Source organism: Episyrphus balteatus, chromosome 2 (assembly GCF_945859705.1).
Source record: "Episyrphus balteatus chromosome 2, idEpiBalt1.1, whole genome shotgun sequence".
Lineage (NCBI taxonomy): Eukaryota > Metazoa > Arthropoda > Insecta > Diptera > Syrphidae > Episyrphus > Episyrphus balteatus.
The window spans coordinates 131,493,430-131,515,014 of record NC_079135.1 but is presented as its reverse complement, the minus strand read 5'-3'; the positions used below and the strand labels follow the sequence as shown (position 1 = coordinate 131,515,014).

The window sequence follows — 21,585 nt, the reverse complement described above, 5'->3', positions numbered from 1 at the left end:
ATGTATTGACTTTGGGTAATCACTAGCAATTGTGTATCTTGTTGTAATTTTCCAAACATATTTCCCTTTAAATATATAAATAGATCCGTTAATTAAAGATACCGCATCAAAATGACCATGACAGATATTAATTCCAGGAGCTTTAGGTCGAATTCTTGTTGGGATCTTTGTTGTCGTAGGAAAAGGTTGGATTCTTTTTGTGACCTTAGTAGATGTTTTTTCAGTACTTTTCCAAATCATGTTTGTAGAGTATTTATGCTGTATGATTAAGTCATTTGGATTATATAGAAAAACCGAAAAATGAGATAATGGCATTACCTTATGATTACTAACTGTTTCATAGTCACCTTCATACGTGAACCCAGTGTTTGCTTTTGTTGTTGGCCCTTGCCAAGTACTCTCCGTCGTCGTCGGATCTTCATACTTTGATGTGGTTGATGTTGGTCTAGGAGTATATGCTTCTAGTTTATCGTCGCCAGGTAATCTTCTCTGAACTAAAAATGTAATTCTTCTTTATTGTTCTTCTTCGGTCAACAATAACTAACAAAAATTACCATAAAGTTCATACATCGCCAAAACATCATCATAATCTAAAATATTCTGTCCAGGTCCTTTGTAATAGGGGAACATTATCGATGAATAAACTGGTGAATGAGCCAAACCCAAACTATGACCCAACTCATGTAAAGCAACTGAATAGAAATCAACACCTTCGGCCAAGTTTGTTGAATTTTCTATCCAATTTTCATCTTCATCAAAGTGTATATCACCTCCGAATGAGCCCATTTCATAGGGATAAAATGCATGAGCGAGAATATTTCCAGGTCCATCAAAAGGAAAGCTATGAAAAAACAATTCATTAATATTTTGATTTGGGCTTATTTGAAAAATAAATTCTCTTACTTATCTCCATGATAGTGTGTGCCAAATCCAACAATAATATCTGCTGAGGTTTCATATACACGTTGGAATTTTAATCGATTATAGCGAGACCACATATCAAAGGCTTTTTCCAAATCTCGTACAATCTGTCCCCTCGGCATTTTGGCCGACCAATTAGCTATGCTTATGCAAAACACACCTTAGGCTTTGGAAAACCAAAAACACAAATATTTTCAAAAAACTAAACTTACTAATATTTTATTTTACGTTTCTGCCAAGATCTAGCACCAATAATATAACGTTTTGTTCGAGATCGATTAAGAGAACGAGATTCTATGTCCGGAACTCCACAACGTGGAGAAGATAGCAACTAAAAATAAACATATTTTAAAAAATGATGCCAATGCCATTTTGAAGATGATTAAAATTTTGTAATCTTACTCGCAATGTGGGAGTGTCCAGCTCGCCGGTCTGATTCAGTGCTCCATATTTTTGTACATTCTTGATGGCTTCAATTATTGCAACTTCATGATAAAGAGCTTCCGAGTCACTGGGATTTGGCTCCAAGTAGCCGAATCTTCTCATGAAATTCATCTTTTTTTAAATTTATATAATATTTGACTTGTGTTTGTTTTTAACTTTTTCAAAAAACTCACCAATTTTGGTGAAGGAACTTCAATACCTGGAAGATGTCCCCTAACTGGATAGCTCCATCCAAAATTAAACATGAATGAAACTATAAAAACACTAGAAAATTGAATTAATCTTTTGAGTATGGACATATTATCTTGGTGCGTTTGAACTTCTGGAACGACTTTTTGCAACTGATAACTTTGTATAAACGATAGGGTTGCCTGTAGCTTTTTGTATTGGGTGATGGTATATATTTTTTTGTTTGTTATCAGTTCGTATACGCATTGTGCTTGTGCGACAAGACTGGCTGACTACTGACCCATTGGAAAAGCGAGAACTTGAGTACGAATGGCCAATATACATCATTAATTTGCTTTAAGCATAAACAAAAAAAAACTTATCAGTGTTATAAATATAGAAAGTTTCGTGGTTTATTAAGGACCATTCATGTGTACATTATGATTGTTTTAAATATATTTTTTGTGAATGAAATATTGTAGATTCTCAAAAAATAATGCATTCTTATCATTAAAAAGGGGTAGTTTTATTCAGAGTTTTGTTCTAATTGGGATGTTAATTTTGCAAATTAAGATTGTTATAAAGTATCAGCATTGAATAATTTATATATAGGTAGAGGGGAAATTTTATTTTTTCGGCAATTAGATGTACTAAAAAAACCCTAGAGAGAATTGAGCTTGTCCTATATAATTTAGTTTCCTAAAATTTGTTTATATAAAAGGAAAGCTGCGAGACTTTTGAATTCGTTATTAGAACGCATAAATCTATAAAACTACATACTCACATTCTGGTTATAACTCCACTCCCAAAATTTTCTGTGGACTCTTAGAATATATTTTATATCTAGCACTTTATATGCTAGAAAGTTATATCAATTTTAAAAGTTTTTTTTTAGCGTAGTTGACATGGTGACAGCCTCTTACTTATGGTAGATTGGGTTCATATCCCAAGAGAGATAGGTATTTTTCCCAATATTGTGAATTGCTTAAACATTTTTGAACGATTTAAAAAAGGGGCCTGAAATTTTAAATAAGTAGATAACATTTAAGGAACTATTAGGTACCCTGTCTGTTTAACATTGAAAAATACTCGGTCTCAGAATTATCGTTTTTTTAATGGCTTGTAACACTGATACAAAATTGTTTCTCACTATGACCCCAAAATTTGAACATAGGGAATTTCTAGTGTCGTCAATTTTCAACCGATTTAAGTAGTTTTGCCTGTTTTTTTCTCAATCGGTACTCAACCGATTTTCATAAAAAGTACCTCGTTGAATATGGAAATATGTAATTATTGTCTATAAATAAATAAATATAAATTAAAAAAAAAAAAAACATATTTAATTGCAAGTATATGTCCAATGTTGATGTCAAAGTGTACACAAATTTAAAAAAAAACCTTCCAATTTAGGATTTTTTTTGGAAAGTGAGGCAAACAAAATCTCCCTAACTCGATTTTCTCGTCCACCTTAATTTCCCTTAAGAAAACGACGTGTGCTAGTCCCTAAAACTTCCCGAACGTAAATTTTTTTTAAGTTGTGGTATGTACTCGTATAAATTCTCGTTCCATTCAGCATTATAAAATATTTTAAAATAATGTGTCATACCACCATACTACATAGAATTTCTAGCTTGATCTACCATTTTCTCTTTCCACTTTCCTCATAGTTAAAAAAATCCAATAAATAAATAAAAAAGAGTACGTATACGCCACAGTGCACGTAGAAAACGTGCAAATAATGAGAATTACAGTTTTAGCCTAGGTGCAAACACCACCAAATCGATATAAAATAAATAACAGCTTCATCTTTTTTTGGCGTCAGTATTAATAAATCAGAAAAACAAAATCTATCAAATAAGAATCGAAAATTTTATTTTTAAAATTTACTTTAAAATATTACGAAAGCAAACAATAAACAAATCAAACAAAATATAAATAGAAATTTTTTATTAAAGTTTTGGTTAATTAGTAACCGAAAAGTCCTTTTCAGGTGGTTTCATTTTTTACTTGCTCTATAGGGCAAGTATTGGTTTCGTGTAGAAAAAAAAATTCGAGGTTTTAATCAAAACCAACATTACGATGATGGAGAAGATAAAAAAAGTGGTTTTCGTCATGCCGTCCGTCCGTCGGTCTGTGCGTGTGTGCGTCCATCTGTACATCGAGCTAGGGCCTAAACGGATGAATGGATTTGCTTGAAACTTGGTACAGATGATTTTTACGTAATTCTCTAGGCCTGTTTTTTTATTTTTCAAATATGTATATCCTTTTAAACGCATATCTCCCATATAACGTTTTCGAGGTATTGCAATTTTCTCGAAAACGGCTCTAACGATTTTGATGAAATTTGGTGTAGACAATTGATTCTAACAAAACTGCGTTTTAAGTTTTTCTCAAAAAAATCAGAGAGCGGAAATACGGCATTGCCGTTTTTCAAAAATTGTCATATTTTTTAAGTTCATGTATTTCATCAAATCATAAAGCAATTTTATTCAAAATTTATAGACATCATTTGTAAAATGTAAAAAAAAAAGTTTTTAATTCATTTAATTTTTTTAACTTTCGATTTTTTTTTTTAATTTTTTTTTCTCGACAATAAACAAAATTTTAAATTTCCATAAGATATTTAAGATAAAGGTACATTTGAACTACAAGAGCAAGTACGTTCAACCAAGTCGTGCATTTTATTTCTTTTGAATATACGTATCCTGTAAGGTGACTGTGGCGCCAATTCTCATTCATAGCTGATTTTTTCCCATTGCAACTTTCATATATAATTTTTCAATGCTTATGAGTGTTTCACATCAAAAATATTCCAACTAGAAAATTTGTGTTTCACAATTTTACACAACTTCTACAAATAATCTCGTTTCAGAATTCATTTCAACAAACCTTAATTTTAACAAAAAAAAAATATCAGAAAACAACCATCATATAAAGAGGATTATTAACTATAATTATTATTAATAAATTTTCTTTTCCATAATTTCTTATTATATACATACAATTTTATTAAATTTTAAAAACAAATCATTAAATAACTTCTCCATGTTTATCTGATTTTTCTTCACTAACATCAACATCAACATCAACATCTTCTTCCACTTCTATTCCAACCGATCTCAATTGTCCAGCATATTTTGTTATTTTATTTTCCTGATCTGTTAAAAGTTCTAAAAGATCTTCTTGATCTTTATGGAGTTTGGTTAAATCGTCAGCATAACCAGACGAACGACGCATTTCTTCAGTCAATTTTTCTCTCAATGACTCTAATTCTTTTGTGAGACGTACATTTTCTAAATGAACTGGATCTGATGTAGATGATGTAGCTTGTTGTATTAGTGGCTGCTGATCTGAAGATGAATTTTTTGGTCCAGCAACTGCAGCTAATTGAGCTCTTAATAGGAGATTTTGATCTGAGAGTTGTGTATTGGTAGCTTGAACTTGTGATAGGGATTTTTCTAATTCCTCATTACGGGCTTCTAAATGACGAACAGTATCTTTCAGAGTGCAAATTTCTGTATCCAGACCACGAATGATGCCTTTGTATTGGGCAACAAGAACAGACGCTTCTGAACTTAGCGTAAGTTCCGTCAGATCAGTTCCGTTGACATCAAAACCACCAATAAACTTAACTATTGATGCTAAAAAAGGAGTATATTTGGATAAAATTGTATTCTATATGGTCTAAAGGGATTATATTTTTGTTTACCTTCGAGAGATTTATGCATTTTACAGTACTCATAATCTAGAAATAGATCCGATGAAGTTTTTGCTCGAATTTGTGGCGTCTTTGATGCACGACTGTAGGCTTCATGTCTGGAAACATCACTCAGCTTTGTGCAGAATGTTTCCTGTCCTATTCTTTTGATTATGAGCTATAAAACAAAAATTAGAAAACTAAAATCCATAAATCCATAAACCATCAAAAATATAATCCATACTAACTTGTAAAATATCTTCTCGTTTGTTATTGGGAGCAGTATTGTCATTAAATTGAATACACAATCCCATGAGGAAAGCACACAATCCCTGCACCAAATATTCGTTCTCATCGTGTTCGTTGGCACAGACTTTCGCTATCAAATATGCCACACATCCGGGTGTTGAAATAAGTGCTTTTACTGCAGCTGGACAATTACTCAGCCAAATACTTAGAAGCATCAGCAGACCGACTTTGCTCTGTAGTTTGTAGCTTTCCTTTTGTAAAAGATTCGTACATTGTTCCAGAAGCGAGATCGGTGGACTTCCAGCTGCGGTGGCGAGTAAGACACGAAGCAGTTCTTCTTTTTGGGTGACATTATCAACTAGCCCGTGCATAAGAGCAGTTGCTGAAAACCAATTTGCCAAAGGATCCATGCTGAATAGCCCGCCACACAGCAGCTGACCAGTTGTGAGGCTAGAAACTTCCGTACTGGAAGGGAGCAGTGTTTGAATGACTGCAGTTTGACCAGATTCATTCTTATAGAGAAAACATTGAAAGCAATATAGAACGGCACAACGCAGAGCAAGTGGTTGCTTTTCATTGACCATTGACATCAGGAGCACAACAATAGCCGGTCGTGGAGGATTACTGGGGGCCAATACTTTACTAAGATCCTCCTGATTATTGGCATCGCCACGAACCACTTCCGCAACAGTGTTAATTGTTTCGGTAAGAATATCTGCTGGAACACCACTACTCATTAGAATGTTGCAAAGAGAGAAAAGTAATCTGGAAGATCGCATGGCTTTTTGACACGATGCAATTACTTGTTGCTGATTACTTGGTGTGACTAATGCACGCACAACCTGTAACATACAATGAATGTTGGAGACTTTTTGCGGCGACCAACCGATCTCTTCGATTTCTGGTGGAATAGTAAACATTGGTGCTAGTTTTTGAATGTAACTGCCTTCTTTGAAGAATTGCTGATTGCTGGAGTTATTTTTAAGAAGATTTAACATTAAAATAAGACAGTCTTCGACTACGATTCCACCATCGGAGCAGCCTTCTTCGCGAACGATTTCGAAAAGTTTATCGAAAGCACTTTCGAAGGCTACGATTTTTTGAATGTTGGAATGACCTGAAATTAAGAAATTAAAAAATTAACAAATATTCATTGGGAATGGAGTTTAAAGTATAATGGTATAATCCTCCGAATAAGAAAAAAAACAAAGATTCTTTAACGTAAAAGCAAAACTTGGATAGAAATAGCCAAACCACTGGTAGTAGTTTCGAAAGCGCACACAAGGGGTTATGAATGCTCTTAAAACACAGTGCTAGCATTGAGGAAAGAAGGAGAGGATTGAGTAGAAGACACAAACATACATTGATTTTAAACTTGTCTAGGTTGTAATGTGGACGAAAGACAGATTCAGGTAAAGCATTCCACATACGGGTTTAACGGCTAAAATATGGGTCTATACTTGACTGTACGACCGAAGTCGTAAAACTTATGGGCACTCCTAGCGAGGCGGCAATTGGGGTTAAAATAAAGTGCAGATAGCTACTTCACTAGAGCACTGATTATAAAAAAGCGATAAAAGGGAAAAAGGCAGTGGACATTTCGGCTGTTCGAGATAATTCATCGATTGGATCAATGCACCATCACTAATCCCTATCTAGTAGGCGCAAAGATGTTTGAGAAGCGTCTGAATAATAAACTCTAGTTTAGGAAGGATGTAGGCCTTTTAAATTAAAGTTAAATCAAGAAAGAATTTCCTGCACCTTTTTAGAAAACCTAAGCATTTGGCAACTTGAAATTTGTGGTCGTTTCAACACAAATCATCATTAACACACATTCCTAGCACTGGCAGCTTTTCGGTTTCATTAATCCAGGAACGGTTCATAGATAATGGCAATGGGCAAAAGACAAAAGATATCATTGGGTTTTCGAAGCATTGAATTCTACTCCGTTTCTCACATCCGCATTTACCAATGATCAGAATTTAATGAACTAATCATACGCAACCGTTCTGGCCCAAAAAGCAGGGACGTGAAGATGGAAACGAATATGGAAAGCTGATTGTTGAGTCGCCGACAAAACAATTCAGTGAATTACACTGCCGAACACACATAAATTTTCCAGACTGTTGTTTATCATTTCTTAATATATTTAGGGTGCTGATTCCGAAAACAACATTAGTTTTTTTTTCTAGCAGCTCTAGTTTTTAAATTCATACATGAAAAGGCATTCATACAATTTTTTTTTTTTTTGTATTTTTATTTTACTTGCTGAACCGAAATACATTACATTCGACATAAATTTTTCCAGCAAAACTTCAAAAACGCTTGTAATAATAAAATCTAAAAAAAAGTAGTATGAAATTACCCCCAAAATGTGAAAAATGAAAATATCTTTAAAAAAAATAGAGCTCCTAGAGAGCAACCAGTGAGATTTTTAGGCTTAGTGAACCCAAATGCATTAGGTTCGACAAAAAATGTTCTGGAAAATGTTAACAAACAGTTAAAATAAGCATAACTTTAAAATAAGTATGAAATTACCCCCAAAATATGATGACTAAAATATTTCCAAAAATAGAGCTCCTAGAAATAAATGAATGTAATTTTTAGGTTTACCTACTGACCCCAAATATATGAAGTTTAATTTTTTTTTTTTAAATATTTTTTGCTTGTTTTATTTCATTATTGTTATTTATTTTCATTTTTTTGTCAGTGCCGTTGGGATGATGCAATACTGGGGTAGTAACTATAGTATGACGATTTAGTACAAGTATTGAATAAAGAGCAAAATCCCCAGAAAAAGAAAGGAATTCATACGAAACGTTTGGTTTTAACGTGACGTCAGCCACTTCTTTTTATGTACGTACTTCAAAATGTGGAAGTATTGCGATAGATTGACTAAATTGACTCTAGGCGAATAAAATATTTTGGAAGAACTTTCAGAAAAATCCGCCCATTGCCCCGCCCACTTTCTTCATATATAAGTTTTATCGGTAACTGTTTAAAGATTTCAATGAAATTTTGAGGGTTTGTTCTCTAGGCGAATACAAAATTTTGGAAGTATTTTCTTGTATATAAGTTTTTTCGGTGGAAAGGCATTTAACAACTTCAATAAATGAGCTTTTCTTGCTCTAAGGGTTTGTTCTTTTGAGGGAGCTTTAAGCGATTGAAAAATGGAAGTAATTTTAAAAATTCGCCAATTTGTTTACATTTTTTGTTACAAAAACTAAACAACATCCATCTTATTTTAGACGTTTAAAAAGCTAAAATATATATAAGTACGCTTTGCATGAACCTAAATTGAGTAAAAACAACGATTCTATAGGGATTTCGCTTTTTATTATGTTCTATTTCGTAAATCGAGATGAAAAAAGATCCCACTTTATTTTTGTTTAACGTCTTTGATTTATCTACTCAAAAACGAAATCTCTAAGGAATGAAAATGGTTCATGATGATAGCTTATATCTTGAGTACTATTCGGATTGTCGTGGTAGGAAATATTTTGTATTCAAAACGTTAAAAAAAAAAACTGGATAATAAATTGAAAATGTCGTTTTTTTGTAACCCACATTACCCACATTAGAATGCCGCGAAAAAAAGTTTGTCAGACATTAGAATTTAGAAACAGTAAGAATCTGGAAACAGTAAGCATAATATGTATTTATAAAATTGTAAACTCAAATTTACTTCAGAAAATTCTATTTGCATTGGATCTTTATAGTTTTTTCACTTAGGCCCAATTTATTCACTCTCCATTATATTTAAATTATCCATTAAAAATTAGTAATCTGTCAAATTGCATACAAATTTCAAAATTTTCCTTTTTAAATGGAGTGTGAATAAATTGGGCCTTAGGCTAGGCGCACACATGCGAATTTGATCGCGCTATTATTCAGTCGCAAATTAGATGACAACAATTTTAATGATTGTAGACACAATTTTCAAATTTTTAATCGCGGGAAGCATGTGTGTGCACAGGCATTGAAATCCTTGTGATCCATTTCTGCGACTGAATAATCGCTCGACTAAAATCGCATGTGAGCGCCTTGCCTTACACAAAAAAATAATGTCCGAAGAACTCAAAAAACGTTTTCTTAATAGTTTAATCAAGTACCTGAATTTAAGCTATGATATTAATTTCTTTTCTAATTTAGGGCCAATTTATTGAGCCTTCATTAAATTTTGAAATTTATCGCTTTAGTTAACGGCCTCGTTAAACTATTGTCGCCTTTAAGGCCCAATTTATTCACTCTCCATTATTTTTAAAGGCTCCATTAAAAATTATAAAACTGTCAAATCGCATACAAATTTTAAAATTTCCCTTTTTTTAATGGCGACTTTAAATTTAATGGAGTGTGAATAAATTGGACCTAAGTATACATCATTAAAAATTCATTTAATTCACTCTTCTTTAGTTAAAGTCCTTTAAATTTAAAACTCTGCTAAAAATATCCTAGGGATTTTTTATTTTGTTTGAAAAATAATCTGTCAAAAGCTACAATTTTGTCAAATCAAATAGATTTGAATTGGAAGAGAAACCAAAAAACTATGGCCCGTAAGTATTTTGCAGCTGAAAACGCCAGAAAATGCAAGAGATTAACGATATATTAGTGGTAACCAAAGAATGCTACAACCTACAATTGAAACCATGAGAAGAAGAAGGAGTTAAGTGAAATTTTTAATTTTTTCCATCGGTGTCAAATAACAACTTAAATTTAAGTGTTATCGGCATTCATCTCGTGTCATTGGTTTAGAAGTAAGCTTTATATCTCTTCTTCTCATGGCTTCAATTGCAATGTTATGTATGTTATGTATGTATTATGCAGCATCTCAAAAATGATTAGTTTTGAAGTGGAGAATATAATCTAGTAGATCTAGTATTATCTTTGAATTTCTTTGAATTTTGCTCTTTTTTATGGTACAAATGCATGTGTGTATACCTACAAAAAAATTCTAGTGTGGACTTTTTTTCATAATCGTGATGTTTTTTTTTAATAATTCTTTAGCTCATTTGACATTTTTCAAATAAAATAATAATTCAAATAAAAAAAATAAATGAAATGACATTTGACACTAATAGAGAGTGAATAATTAGAAATTCGGTTTAAAACCTCCATTTGCTCTAAAAATCCCTCTTAAAAGGTCGAATTTGGTGTTTTAACTAAAACGACTTTTAAATTTAATGCTCAATTAGTTAATGATGTCAAACTTCAAAAAAAACCTTAAAAGAGACTGAATTAAACGAAATTGATTTTTAATTTTAAAATTCCTTTTTTTAATGGCGATTTAAGTTTAATGGAGAGTCAATAAATTGGGCCTTAGTGAAATTAGATCGCACAGAAAAGAACAGAAAAGATCCGAAAAGTACAAGTTTTTGTGTTTCATGAAAAAAAAAACTCGCCCCAACTTGTGCTACAATCTGTCATTTTATGTTTCATGAAGTTGTTCAGAACAGAAAATTTCAAGTTTTCCTGCTCCTACCTTTGGGGTATAGCAAATGAGTGCAAAGTGTTAATTAATTGTCAGATGTTTGTTTGATTGTGATAAAATAAGAGAAAATACGAGTTTAAAAATTGAATTTCTCAAGAGTTTTTGATTAATAACAAAAAAAAATACGAGAATATTAAAATATATTAAATCATTTATTTGAGTAGAAAATCATTTTAATAAATGATTTTTGAAATTAAAATTTTGCAACTGATATAGACAATTGTCAATCTTGTTAAATACGAAGTTTAATTTTTCTGTTCTGTCTTGTTCTGAAAGTATTTACAAACTTGTGCTGCTCTGAACTGTTCTGTCCTAAATTTTTTTTATTAAACGGACCTATTATTATTTTCTGCTTGTTTTATTTCATTATTATTCAGACCTATTGTGAGTTTTACGTGAAAAGGATTTCACCCGGAAAAATTGAATTTCACTTTTCCCATATTGTGAATTCCGGGCGAAAAGTTGTTCACTTTAGGACATCTCCTTGTATTTTCAACTTTTTTTTTAGGTAATTTGTCAGGTATTCGACAGCTCTTCTCTCACCAAATTTTTTGGTGCCGAACAAGAAACAAGTTTAGCGGAAAATGTAAATTCCCTTCGGGTGCAACTCTTGATAGCTTTTTAAATTCCGGGTGAACAAAAATATTCCGGGCGGAAAACATTCCACGTGAAACTCACAATAGGGCTGATTTTTTTTTTAATTTATTTTCATTTTGTGTAAGTTTTGTCGGGATGATGACATTTTGGGGTAGTAACTATAGTATGAGGATTTAGTGCAAGTATTGAATAAAGAACAAAATCTCCTGAATAAGTACAGAATTCTTTAGAAACGTTCGGTGAAATAGTGCAATAAAGTCTTTTATTTATACGCATTCCAAAACCAAAAGAGCCTAATGTAACAAAATCAATAAAATGATTATTATTTCGAAAATTTAATAACGATTAAAAGAGCATCTTCCCACTATCAAGTTACTCCTACGAAAACAATAACCCATTTATAAAAATTAAAAATTATCTCTAAGCCAATAATTACCTTTAGTTAATTGAATGAGCAACAACAGTGCATCATTGCGTATCACCTCGCGACTGTCAGTCAGCAAATCCATCAGCTTTGAAACTCCCATCGGACTGACAATTATAATTTCCTGCAAATCCTTAGTCTTATTCGTAATCAAAATAGTTATAAGCTGAATAGCTGACCGCCGCACCCTAAAATCATATTCCTCCAAATAGCCCATCACCAGAGTGACATTCTCTGCTGTTTTAATAAACATTTCCGTAAACTGTTCGCCCACATTCACAGTCACTGTCGGATTGTCTGCCTCCTCATCAAATTCACTCGACGACATAATATTACAAAGCGTGTCGAGTGCATATGAAATGATCTCACTGTCTTGGCAATCATTTTGCAGCACTTGAATCAAGGCGGGCATTCCCTGAGCGCCAACTTCGATGCGAAATTTGCGAGATAGTGCTTTGAGTGCGCGACAGGCATCTCGTCGGTCTTCGAGCAAAGTCGATGACGTTACTCGATCTACAAGCTTTTCCACCTGTTGTATTGTTTTGGGTGAAAGTTTAAAAGAGTCAGCGATCAGTCAGTCACATGCAATTATAAGGAAAAACACAAGAATCTAATGAATGCATGTTGGTTTGATTTGATTTGAACTTGCATCAAAATTTGTTTGATCTAATTTTAAAACATGTTGACCTTCAAAGTGGTTTGTTTTTTTTTTTTTTTTAGTTTAAAAGTGAGCTCGTGGAAATTTGTGTTTATTAAGAAATGTACAAATTATGTGAATATAAATAAATTAAATTTCTTGCAATAATAAATTGATTTAATTTTATTCTTATAAAATAAACATAATACATAAATGAGTAAATGATTTGGATTGGAATTTTTCGCATTTGTAGGACTTACAGTATCGGCAGCACTTGGTTGTTCACCTGGCTCGGATGTCCCGAGGACCGTTTTTATTCCACTTTTAAGAAAATCCATCCGAATATTGTTTTTTAATTGAATTATCCACCCGCAATCGGAATAGAAAGTGAAATTTTATTTTTTTCAATTGGAAAAAAAAAAATCCTAACAAATTTGACGTGTCCACGTCCCGTCTGTCACTTTTGGATTTTGTTGACACATGCGTGGTGAACATGGAAGGTGAATATAGAGTGTGGTGATTATGGTGCAGGGTGCTTCAGGCAACTGAAACTTTTCTTCAAATATTCTATTGATAAACAAATATTATGAAATTATTTCGTAAAGCCTAGTATACAGCGCCTGGTACACTGCTCGCGCTAAATTTTAGCTCCCATACAAATTATCGAAAAATTTTATCCGAGCTAAAATGGATCCCATACAAATTATTGATAACTTGTATGAGAATTTTATCTCGGCTAAAATTTAGCGCGAGCAGCGTACCAGGCTTTAAGCCTGGTACGCTGCTCGCGCTAAATTTTAGCTCCCATACAAATTATCGAAAAATTTTATCTGAAGCCTGGTACGCTGCTCGCGCTAAATTTTAGCTCCCATACAAATCATCGAAAAATTTTATCCGAGCTAAAATGGATCCCATACAAGTTATCGATAACTTGTATGGGAATTTTTGTCTCAGCTAAAATTTAGCGCGAGCAGCGTACCAGGCTTTATGCAAAAAAAGAAAAACGAGTAACAAAATTATGTATCCGCGATGTATCGGCTTAAGAAACATCGATGTATACATAACAAAAACATCGATGTATCGTTTGCATCCCTAATCATATGTCCAGCTCTTGCTCTAGTCTAGACCAGCGTTACCACTTGCAGAAAAAAAGTCGATTTGAGGAAAAACTGGAAGTAGATTAATGTCGTTTTCGATTGGTTTCACTCAAGGATTCACTCATTCTGAAATCGAATGGAACAGGTCAAATCGCTTCCACTCAATTCTGTTTTTTTTTTTGTGTTTGTGTGTTTTTCTTTTAAATTTCAAATGTCAAATATTTATATTAATTTATTTTTCTTTCAATTAAAATGTTTTAAATTTTTTAAAAATTCGTTATGTTGAAGAAATTAATAGGGAAGTTGGTTTTAAAAATATTTTAGGCAAGTTTAAAAATTAATTAAAAAATTTATTTCGGAAAAAAATTAATTTATTTCAAAAAATAAAAAAAAATATTGATTGAGTGATTAATTTGACTTTTAAAAATTCGTGTGTTAGTGCTTCTCGAGTGAATTCCGATTTTAAATCGAGAAGAGAATTTCTCTTCTGAGAAGCGTTCTGCCTGTCATATTCGTGCGAATAAAACGCTTTCAGAAGGCTTCTGAATGATTCCGGACGCTTCCGGAGAGCCAATCGAAAACGACATAAGAAAAATCGAAGTAAATTTCAAAATATCCTTTTCTTTATAAAAAATCGATATAAAAAAATAATTCTATTAAATTTACTTAAGTTAAATAATTTAATTAGTAAAAAAAAACTAAAAACAAAAAATTGAATTCTTTTAAACTACATATTTTCGGTGTAAATGTATTTTTATATATTGTTTTATAAAAATTGTTAGTCAAATTTTTGGTTTTCTGAAAAAAGAAGTAGATTTGGCTTAAATTTTGATAACTTGAAATAGATTGGAACAGAAATTTTAAAATGAAGTAGATTTCGATATTTTTGTGATGGTGCGAAGTAGGAAGTAGATTTAATTTTTTTTGGAAAAAAAGAAGTAGTTCTACTTCAATTGAAGTAAAGTGGCACCACTGGTCTAGACATCAGTGAGTGGGTGCGTTCACGTACCGATCCAAGGGTATCTGGATACCTTAGTGTTGTTGTAATCCCATATAAAATCTCAGCTGATCGATCAGCTGTGTTGACAAGCAAAAAAATCCAAAGGTATAGGTCATAAACAAAAAATACCAAGACTGGAAACTCGGCGGTCAGCTGACGTTTGCCTACAAGCTGCGAGGTGTGGTGAAAGTCGTGAACCTATCGTTGTGTTCGTGTCCGATGTGTGGGGAATGTCGTGAACATAAACAAAAAATACCAAGACTGGAAACTCGGCGGTCAACTGACGTTTGCCTACAAGCTGCGAGGTGTGGTGAAAGTCGTGAACCTATCGTTGTGTTCGTGTCCGATGTGTGGGGTATGTCGTGAATCTATAAATGTGTGCGTGTTAACGTCATTTACCAACGTGGTGGCCATAAACAAAAAATACCAAGACTGGAAAATTTCCTACGTCTTCCCCCCCAAAACCATTTTGTGTTCAGTGTTGTCTGTGAATATATGTGATTGCCACCACGTTGGTAAATGACGTTAACACGCACACATTTATAGATTCACGACATTCACCACACATCTAACACGAACACAACGATAGATTGACGACATTCACCACACCTCGCAGCTTGTAGGCAAACGTCATTAGACCGCTCAGTTTCCAGTCTTGGTATTTTTTGTTTATGGTGGTGGCTTTCACATATATTCACAGACAGCACTGTACACAAAAGGGTTTTGGGCATAAACAAAAAATACCAAGACTGGAAACTCGGCGGTCAACTGACGTTTGCCTACAAGCTGCGAGGTGTGGTGAAAGTCGTGAACCTATCGTTGTGTTCGTGTCCGATGTGTGGGGTATGTCGTGAATCTATAAATGTGTGCGTGTTAACGTCATTTACCAACGTGGTGGCTTTCACATATATTCACAGACAGCACTGTACACAAAAGGGTTTTGGGGAGAAAGACGTACGAAAGTTTCCAGCATAAACAAAAAATACCAAGACTGGAAACTCGGCGGTCAACTGACGTTTGCCTACAAGCTGCGAGGTGTGGTGAATGTCGTAAACCTATCGTTGTGTTCGTGTCAAATGTGTGGTGAATGTCGTGAATCTATAAATGTGTGCGTGTTAACGTCATTTACCAACGTGGTGGCCATAAACAAAAAATACCAAGACTGGAAACTCGGCGGTCAACTGACGTTTGCCTACAAGCTGCGAGGTGTGGTGAATGTCGTGAACCTATCGTTGTGTTCGTGTCAAATGTGTGGTGAATGTCGTGAATCTATAAATGTGTGCGTGTTAACGTCATTTACCAACGTGGTGGCTTTCACATATATTCACAGACAGCACTGTACGCAAAAGGGTTTCGGGGGGAAAGACGTACGAAATTTTCCAGTCTTGGTATTTTTTGTTTATGGTGGTGGCTTTCACATATATTCACAGACAGCACTGTACGCAAAAGGGTTTCGGGGGGAAAGACGTACGAAATTTTCCAGTCTTGGTATTTTTTGTTTATGGTTTCCAGTCTTGGTATTTTTTAGAGATGCGCAAAACAGTTCCAAAGCCGGAACGAACATGGAACGGTTCTTTTTTCGGTCGGAACCAGCGTTACCACTTGCAGAAAAAAAGTCGAAGTAGATTTGAAGAAAAAATGGAAGTAGATTGAAAAAAATCGAAGTAGATTTCAAAATATATTTTCTTCATCAAAAATCTATATTAATACAAAAAAATTCTATAATTTAATTAGTAAAAACAACTAAAACCAAAATATTGTATTCCTTCAAACTACATAATTTTGTCATAAATGTATTTTTATACATTGTTTATAACCATTTTTTAGTCAAATATTTGGTTTTCTGAAAAAAAAAAAGAAGTAGATTTGGCTTATATTTTGATAACTTGAAGTAGATTGAAACAGAGATTTTTAAATGAAGTAGATTTCGATATTTTTGTGATGGTGCGAAGTAGGAAGTAGATTTTAATTTTTTTTGAAAAAAAAAAGTAGATCTACTTCAATTGAAGTAAAGTGGTACCACTGACCCAGTGTTGACTGTTGAGTGATCAGTGCATTCTGGTTACTGGTTATTTCTCACAACAAAAAGTAAATTGGTGGTACAAAAGATAATCTTAAATGCATATATCTACAGTTACTACAGCAAAAGTAGATTGTTTGTTTCATTAGGTGGAATTAGGAACCTGGAAAAGGCGCCTGTACAATCCAACTTACTATGGCACAAAGACACTTTGGTGGGCGGAGGAGACCTCCCCCTCGGAATTCAAGACCAGCAAGAAATCCAAACGATGCAAATGAATTGCTGTACACAGGTCATTGTCGTGGAAGCCATCAAACTAAGAGGTATTCACACAACTTTGATTTTGCCGGTTTCACTCCTCTCATAAGAAATGTCTATTTCAAATTGACTCATGAAAATTATAAATTAGAGCGACAATTGCCTTATTGCATTTATCAGCATGTTATGACTGAGTTATTAAATGCATATCTTCTATATCTTGGAAGGTTGTACAGTAAAAGAATTCGCTCGAATCCACTCGATTCGATTGGTGCGAATTTATGTAATATCCCTGAACCCATCTACGATTATATCTGTGGCATTGGTACAAATATTGCAAAATCAGGCACAGAGGTAGATTGGAATCTACCAGATATTGCAATTCCTCAGCCATCATTTAAAGGCGATGATGATGATTCCTCTCGATTGCCTTGTCGTTCGGGAACATTTGGCCCAGTTAATGCAACAAGTCACAATGTTTATGAATGCTACTTTAGCCCTTATATTACATCTGAGTATGTTATTAGATCAGGTTCTCTTGGAGATGAATCTACAGAATACGAATGGTCCCCTTTTCCGAGCGGCTGGACACCGGAAAATTGTATACCAACTGAGAATCTTTTAGGCTATAAACCAATAAGGCCAATGCATTTTGATAGTATTCAAAAATGTAAAAACTGTGACTTTGACGATAGTGACACTATTCGAGGCCTACTCTGTCACAGTGATTATGCAATGATGCTTTGTTCAGGAGTACTTGGAAGGATGACAAGCATAAAAATCGTTAAAGCACAATTTAAACATCGTCCAAATAGTGCTGCTTTTATTTTTAAAGAAACTTGTGAAAACGAAGGAACTGAACTTGTTTTGTGGAATCAGCCAGCACGTTTATGCTCTCCATTTGCTTTTGATAAATTTGCATCCAATCAGGCTATTTATTATGCATTCAAGCGAAAAAGAACCGAAGACGCTCCTGGCACCTGCTTTGTGTGCCAAGAAGATGGTAGTGCACCAATTGGTTGGTTAGAAACAAGAAATGATAATTTCCTCTGTACTGGTGAATTTGGTATACAAAATAGCATGGGAACCACAAACAAAGAAAGCTTACAGGAATGTGATCATGATGATTGGGGTAGTAACTAAATTTTATTTAGTCAATTTAATTATTAAAAAATAATTTTACATTTCTTTAGGTACTTGTGGAAGCCAGATCATCTTTTGGTTAGACAAACTATATGGTATCTACAGAATGCCTCCTCATTTAATAGATTTAATAGATTCAGATTAATTAATTTGATTGAATTTATAAAGTTATCAGAAAAATATGTAATAAATTATGTTTATTCACTTTTCTTGACCAAAAGTTAATAAAAATGATTTAAAACTTTCATTGATTTATTATAATACTTTCAACTTAATTCATAAACTACAAAGTGCTCGTTGGTCACTACTAAGCATGTTTTGAAGGAACCAATAGACAGAGAATATGATTTTGTACGTTATAAGATAATTTATAAAGCAAAAGGGCATTAGCTTATGCCGATTTCTTATCGTAGAGGCAAACCCAAACAATCCTAATTTAAAGCCGGGAGGCCTGCCGACGTTTTCTAAGGTCAACCCGGTGAATCCTTTACCTTAAGGGAAAACAGTTAAGTCGGAGTATTGTGGTCCCAAGACGGACTTACATGGAACCGCTTAACTGGAGGAACACAACGGTGTGTAAGCCGGAGTCATATATCTGGAATTGCTATATAATCGGTAATTATATTTTTTATGGTCGCATGTTCTTGCTCTTGCAGCTCAAAGCACTTTTTTGTTAGTTTAGTTGTAGATTTTAAGAGATGATTCTATATAAATTTGAAAAAAAATCTGATATTGGGGAAGAGCCGACATTTAGGGCAACATTTTGTTAAAACATTTTTTTTTGTTCGACTTTTTTGAGAAAAATTAAAAATGCAGTTTTATTGCAATGGCTTTAAATATAACGTCTTGGGTTATATAAGTTTTTATTGTTTTTTCAAATCGAGTCAAAAGCAGATTTTGTTCATTAAAGAGAATATGGAAAATATTTAGCAAAAAGTAAAGCGATGGAAGGAATTTCTCGAACTGGAAATATCGACTTCAGATTTTACTAGAAGAAAAATCTTTGGAAAAATATTTGAAGATTCCATTAAACTCGTTGTTGGAGGCCGAACAAGATGAAAATGTGAAAAAATTCTTTAAAATTGAATGAGAAGAAATGCAAGGCAATTATATTTTAATGCATTGGAGATTCTCAACTTATAAAGGACCCTAAAAAAGTCATAAAAAAACATAAATTTCACCACAAAAAAAAAAGGATTTTACGAGCATTTTTAGAAAATGACAGAATCTTTTTATGAAAAAGTTTGTTAAAAATTATGAAAAAGGTTCTATGTTCAACATAGAACCTTATAGTCATAAAGAGCTTACATGTAATAAATGGATTTTATATGGAAAAAAAGTGACTTTCATCGTGAAATAGGCTTTCATTTTATTTTTATATTATTTAAGTTTTGCACTAAACAGTGAAAGGACTTTGTCAAATTCTATTTTAAATAACAGAAAAAAAAATATCACGTAGTTGCATTTATAGAAAACAAAAATTCCTGCTTTAGTTGAATTAGGTACACGGAAAAAAGGTACAGGGCAATACAAAAGATATTGAAAAGATTAAAGCAGGTATTGAAAAATGGAAAATAGTTCTTATAGAAACCGTTCCTAAATATGCTCAAACAATTTTCCTTATACAAAAGATGAAGGTCCAAAGAACATTTTCTAACGGTAATATCTCAAAAACGGGAGCTGACTAGTTATTTCTGACTTCGGACTTCGAGTTCAGCACACCAAAAACCTCCAGAAAAGTATATTTTTGTTTCGGCAACAAAACCCTTGTAAACCAGTGTTATATACATATATAGAACCCATTGATTTAGGTTACATAAAACTTTTTTGCACAAATTTCTCAACATGAAATCTTATGGAAATTATCTTTTTTCTAACTAAAGTAAAAATAAAAGATCTTTTGATGTTTTTGCTGGTATTGAACAACAGTGGTGGAATCGGCTAACTTGATAGTGGATAGTTAATAGCCAAAAAACGAAGATTTTGCTCCATAATTTGTCGTTTTTTAACTATCAACTATTGATTATCAAGTTAGCTCATTTCACCCTAGAGCTTTTGCTAAACAGGAAGCATTTTTTTTTTATCTCGTTCTGTACTCTTTTAAACCAAAATATGTACTATCCAAACTAAATTGTTGCAATAATTCATTCGGGTTACCTAACCCTATACATATCGTCGGCGTAAAGCAAAATTGTTCTAAATCCACTTTTTATGGAAATTGTGTTAATGATGTAGTTTTACTTATTTGAGGTTGCTCTTTCCGTTTTTGTCAAAAAAATTTCATTCCGCAGATATTATAATTTAATGGGACATAGAACAATAAAAACAGGGAAGTAGCCTTTTGAAAATGAGCCCGAGTATTCTTGATTGTTCAAAGCCCCATCATATTTTGTTTTAAGTCCACTTTTAATTTAAGGATAAAATGTACTTGTATAGGAATTGTTCTATATCCAATTTTGGGCTTTGAGTTTTAAAAAATATTTGAAAATAGTATGCACCTACTAATGAGGTAAACTTGTATATATATTATTCAAGAGAAAAGAACAAACTTTATAAAAAACATAACTTGAATGGCAAACGAGCAGAAAATTGTCGCTTTAAATTAATTTGAAACTTAAAAATCGTCCCCTGGGCAATTCCATGGAAACTCACGTTACATTCACAAAAATTTCCAATACATAAATAATTTTTTTTTTGTTAATTTTAATATAAATTGATACGAAATTATATCAATGAATGGAGCATAGCTATTACTTTCATAATCAACAAAAAAAAAAAAATTTCTGTATTTTTAGCATTTGCTTGGGACAAATAAAAGTATGATGGTAACTCACGTTACAAAAATCGGGCACGAGTCTTAAGAGTCCGACAGTATGAAGTTTTTCTGCGAAATTAAGAATCTTTATTTGTTTTTTAATGAATATTCCATACATAAAAAATTACAAGCTTTTAATATTAGTGACAAAATCAAACAATTGTTCAATATTTCGAGGAATAATTTTAAAATATTTAGGTAACTCACGCTACATTATTTTGGTAACTCATTTGTTACCTACGATTTGTGGTTCTAGCAAAGCTGCATTTTCACTCAAGTTTTTTTTTAAATCGAATATTGTGTACCGAAGCTTGCTTAAATGTTAATTTATTTTAGCAATCACAAGGGAATATTGTCATCGTCACTATTAGATTCATCTAGATTTCTGTGGGCTTGTTTTTCCGTCATATTCATGTGAAATTCTTCTTTAGTTGGCAAGCTTATGCTTTAAATTTGCTCTTAGATTATTTAAACTCCCTGAATTTATTTTCTATCCATAAGGGAATACAACAAAGAATCTTTTCTTGCAACTTGTATAAAGTGTTACCCTTTGTAAATAGTAATTTGCTATTACAAAAAGTAAAAAAAAAACTGCATAATTTGTTCAAAATTTGTGTCCACTTTTTC

At 32.9% G+C, this 21,585-nt stretch overlaps 3 protein-coding genes across 3 annotated transcripts; 1 reads left to right on the top strand and 2 right to left on the bottom strand.

Moving 5' to 3' along the window:
• Positions 1–314: 314 nt before the first annotated feature.
• On the bottom strand, positions 315–1,503 carry LOC129910319 (matrilysin-like). The gene is made up of 2 exons (XM_055987655.1): positions 904–1,503; positions 315–841 (listed from the first exon to the last, which is right to left on the bottom strand). Exons 1-2 carry the CDS (start codon positions 1,041–1,043, stop codon positions 541–543), a joined length of 441 nt encoding a protein of 146 aa, XP_055843630.1. The 5' UTR covers positions 1,044–1,503; the 3' UTR covers positions 315–540.
• Positions 1,504–4,465: 2,962 nt separating this feature from the next.
• LOC129910528 (general vesicular transport factor p115) lies at positions 4,466–13,106 on the bottom strand. Its single transcript, XM_055987946.1, has 5 exons — positions 12,886–13,106; positions 12,001–12,517; positions 5,479–6,596; positions 5,243–5,408; positions 4,466–5,174 (listed from the first exon to the last, which is right to left on the bottom strand). The coding sequence occupies exons 1-5, from the start codon at positions 12,961–12,963 to the stop codon at positions 4,564–4,566; spliced, it is 2,490 nt and encodes an 829-aa protein (XP_055843921.1). The 5' UTR covers positions 12,964–13,106; the 3' UTR covers positions 4,466–4,563.
• A 3,671-nt stretch (positions 13,107–16,777) lies between these two features.
• Positions 16,778–18,390, top strand: LOC129911716 (uncharacterized). Its single transcript, XM_055989589.1, has 3 exons — positions 16,778–16,821; positions 16,875–18,132; positions 18,194–18,390. Exons 2-3 carry the CDS (start codon positions 16,938–16,940, stop codon positions 18,286–18,288), a joined length of 1,290 nt encoding a protein of 429 aa, XP_055845564.1. The 5' UTR covers positions 16,778–16,821; positions 16,875–16,937; the 3' UTR covers positions 18,289–18,390.
• The last annotated feature ends 3,195 nt before the right edge of the window (positions 18,391–21,585 follow it).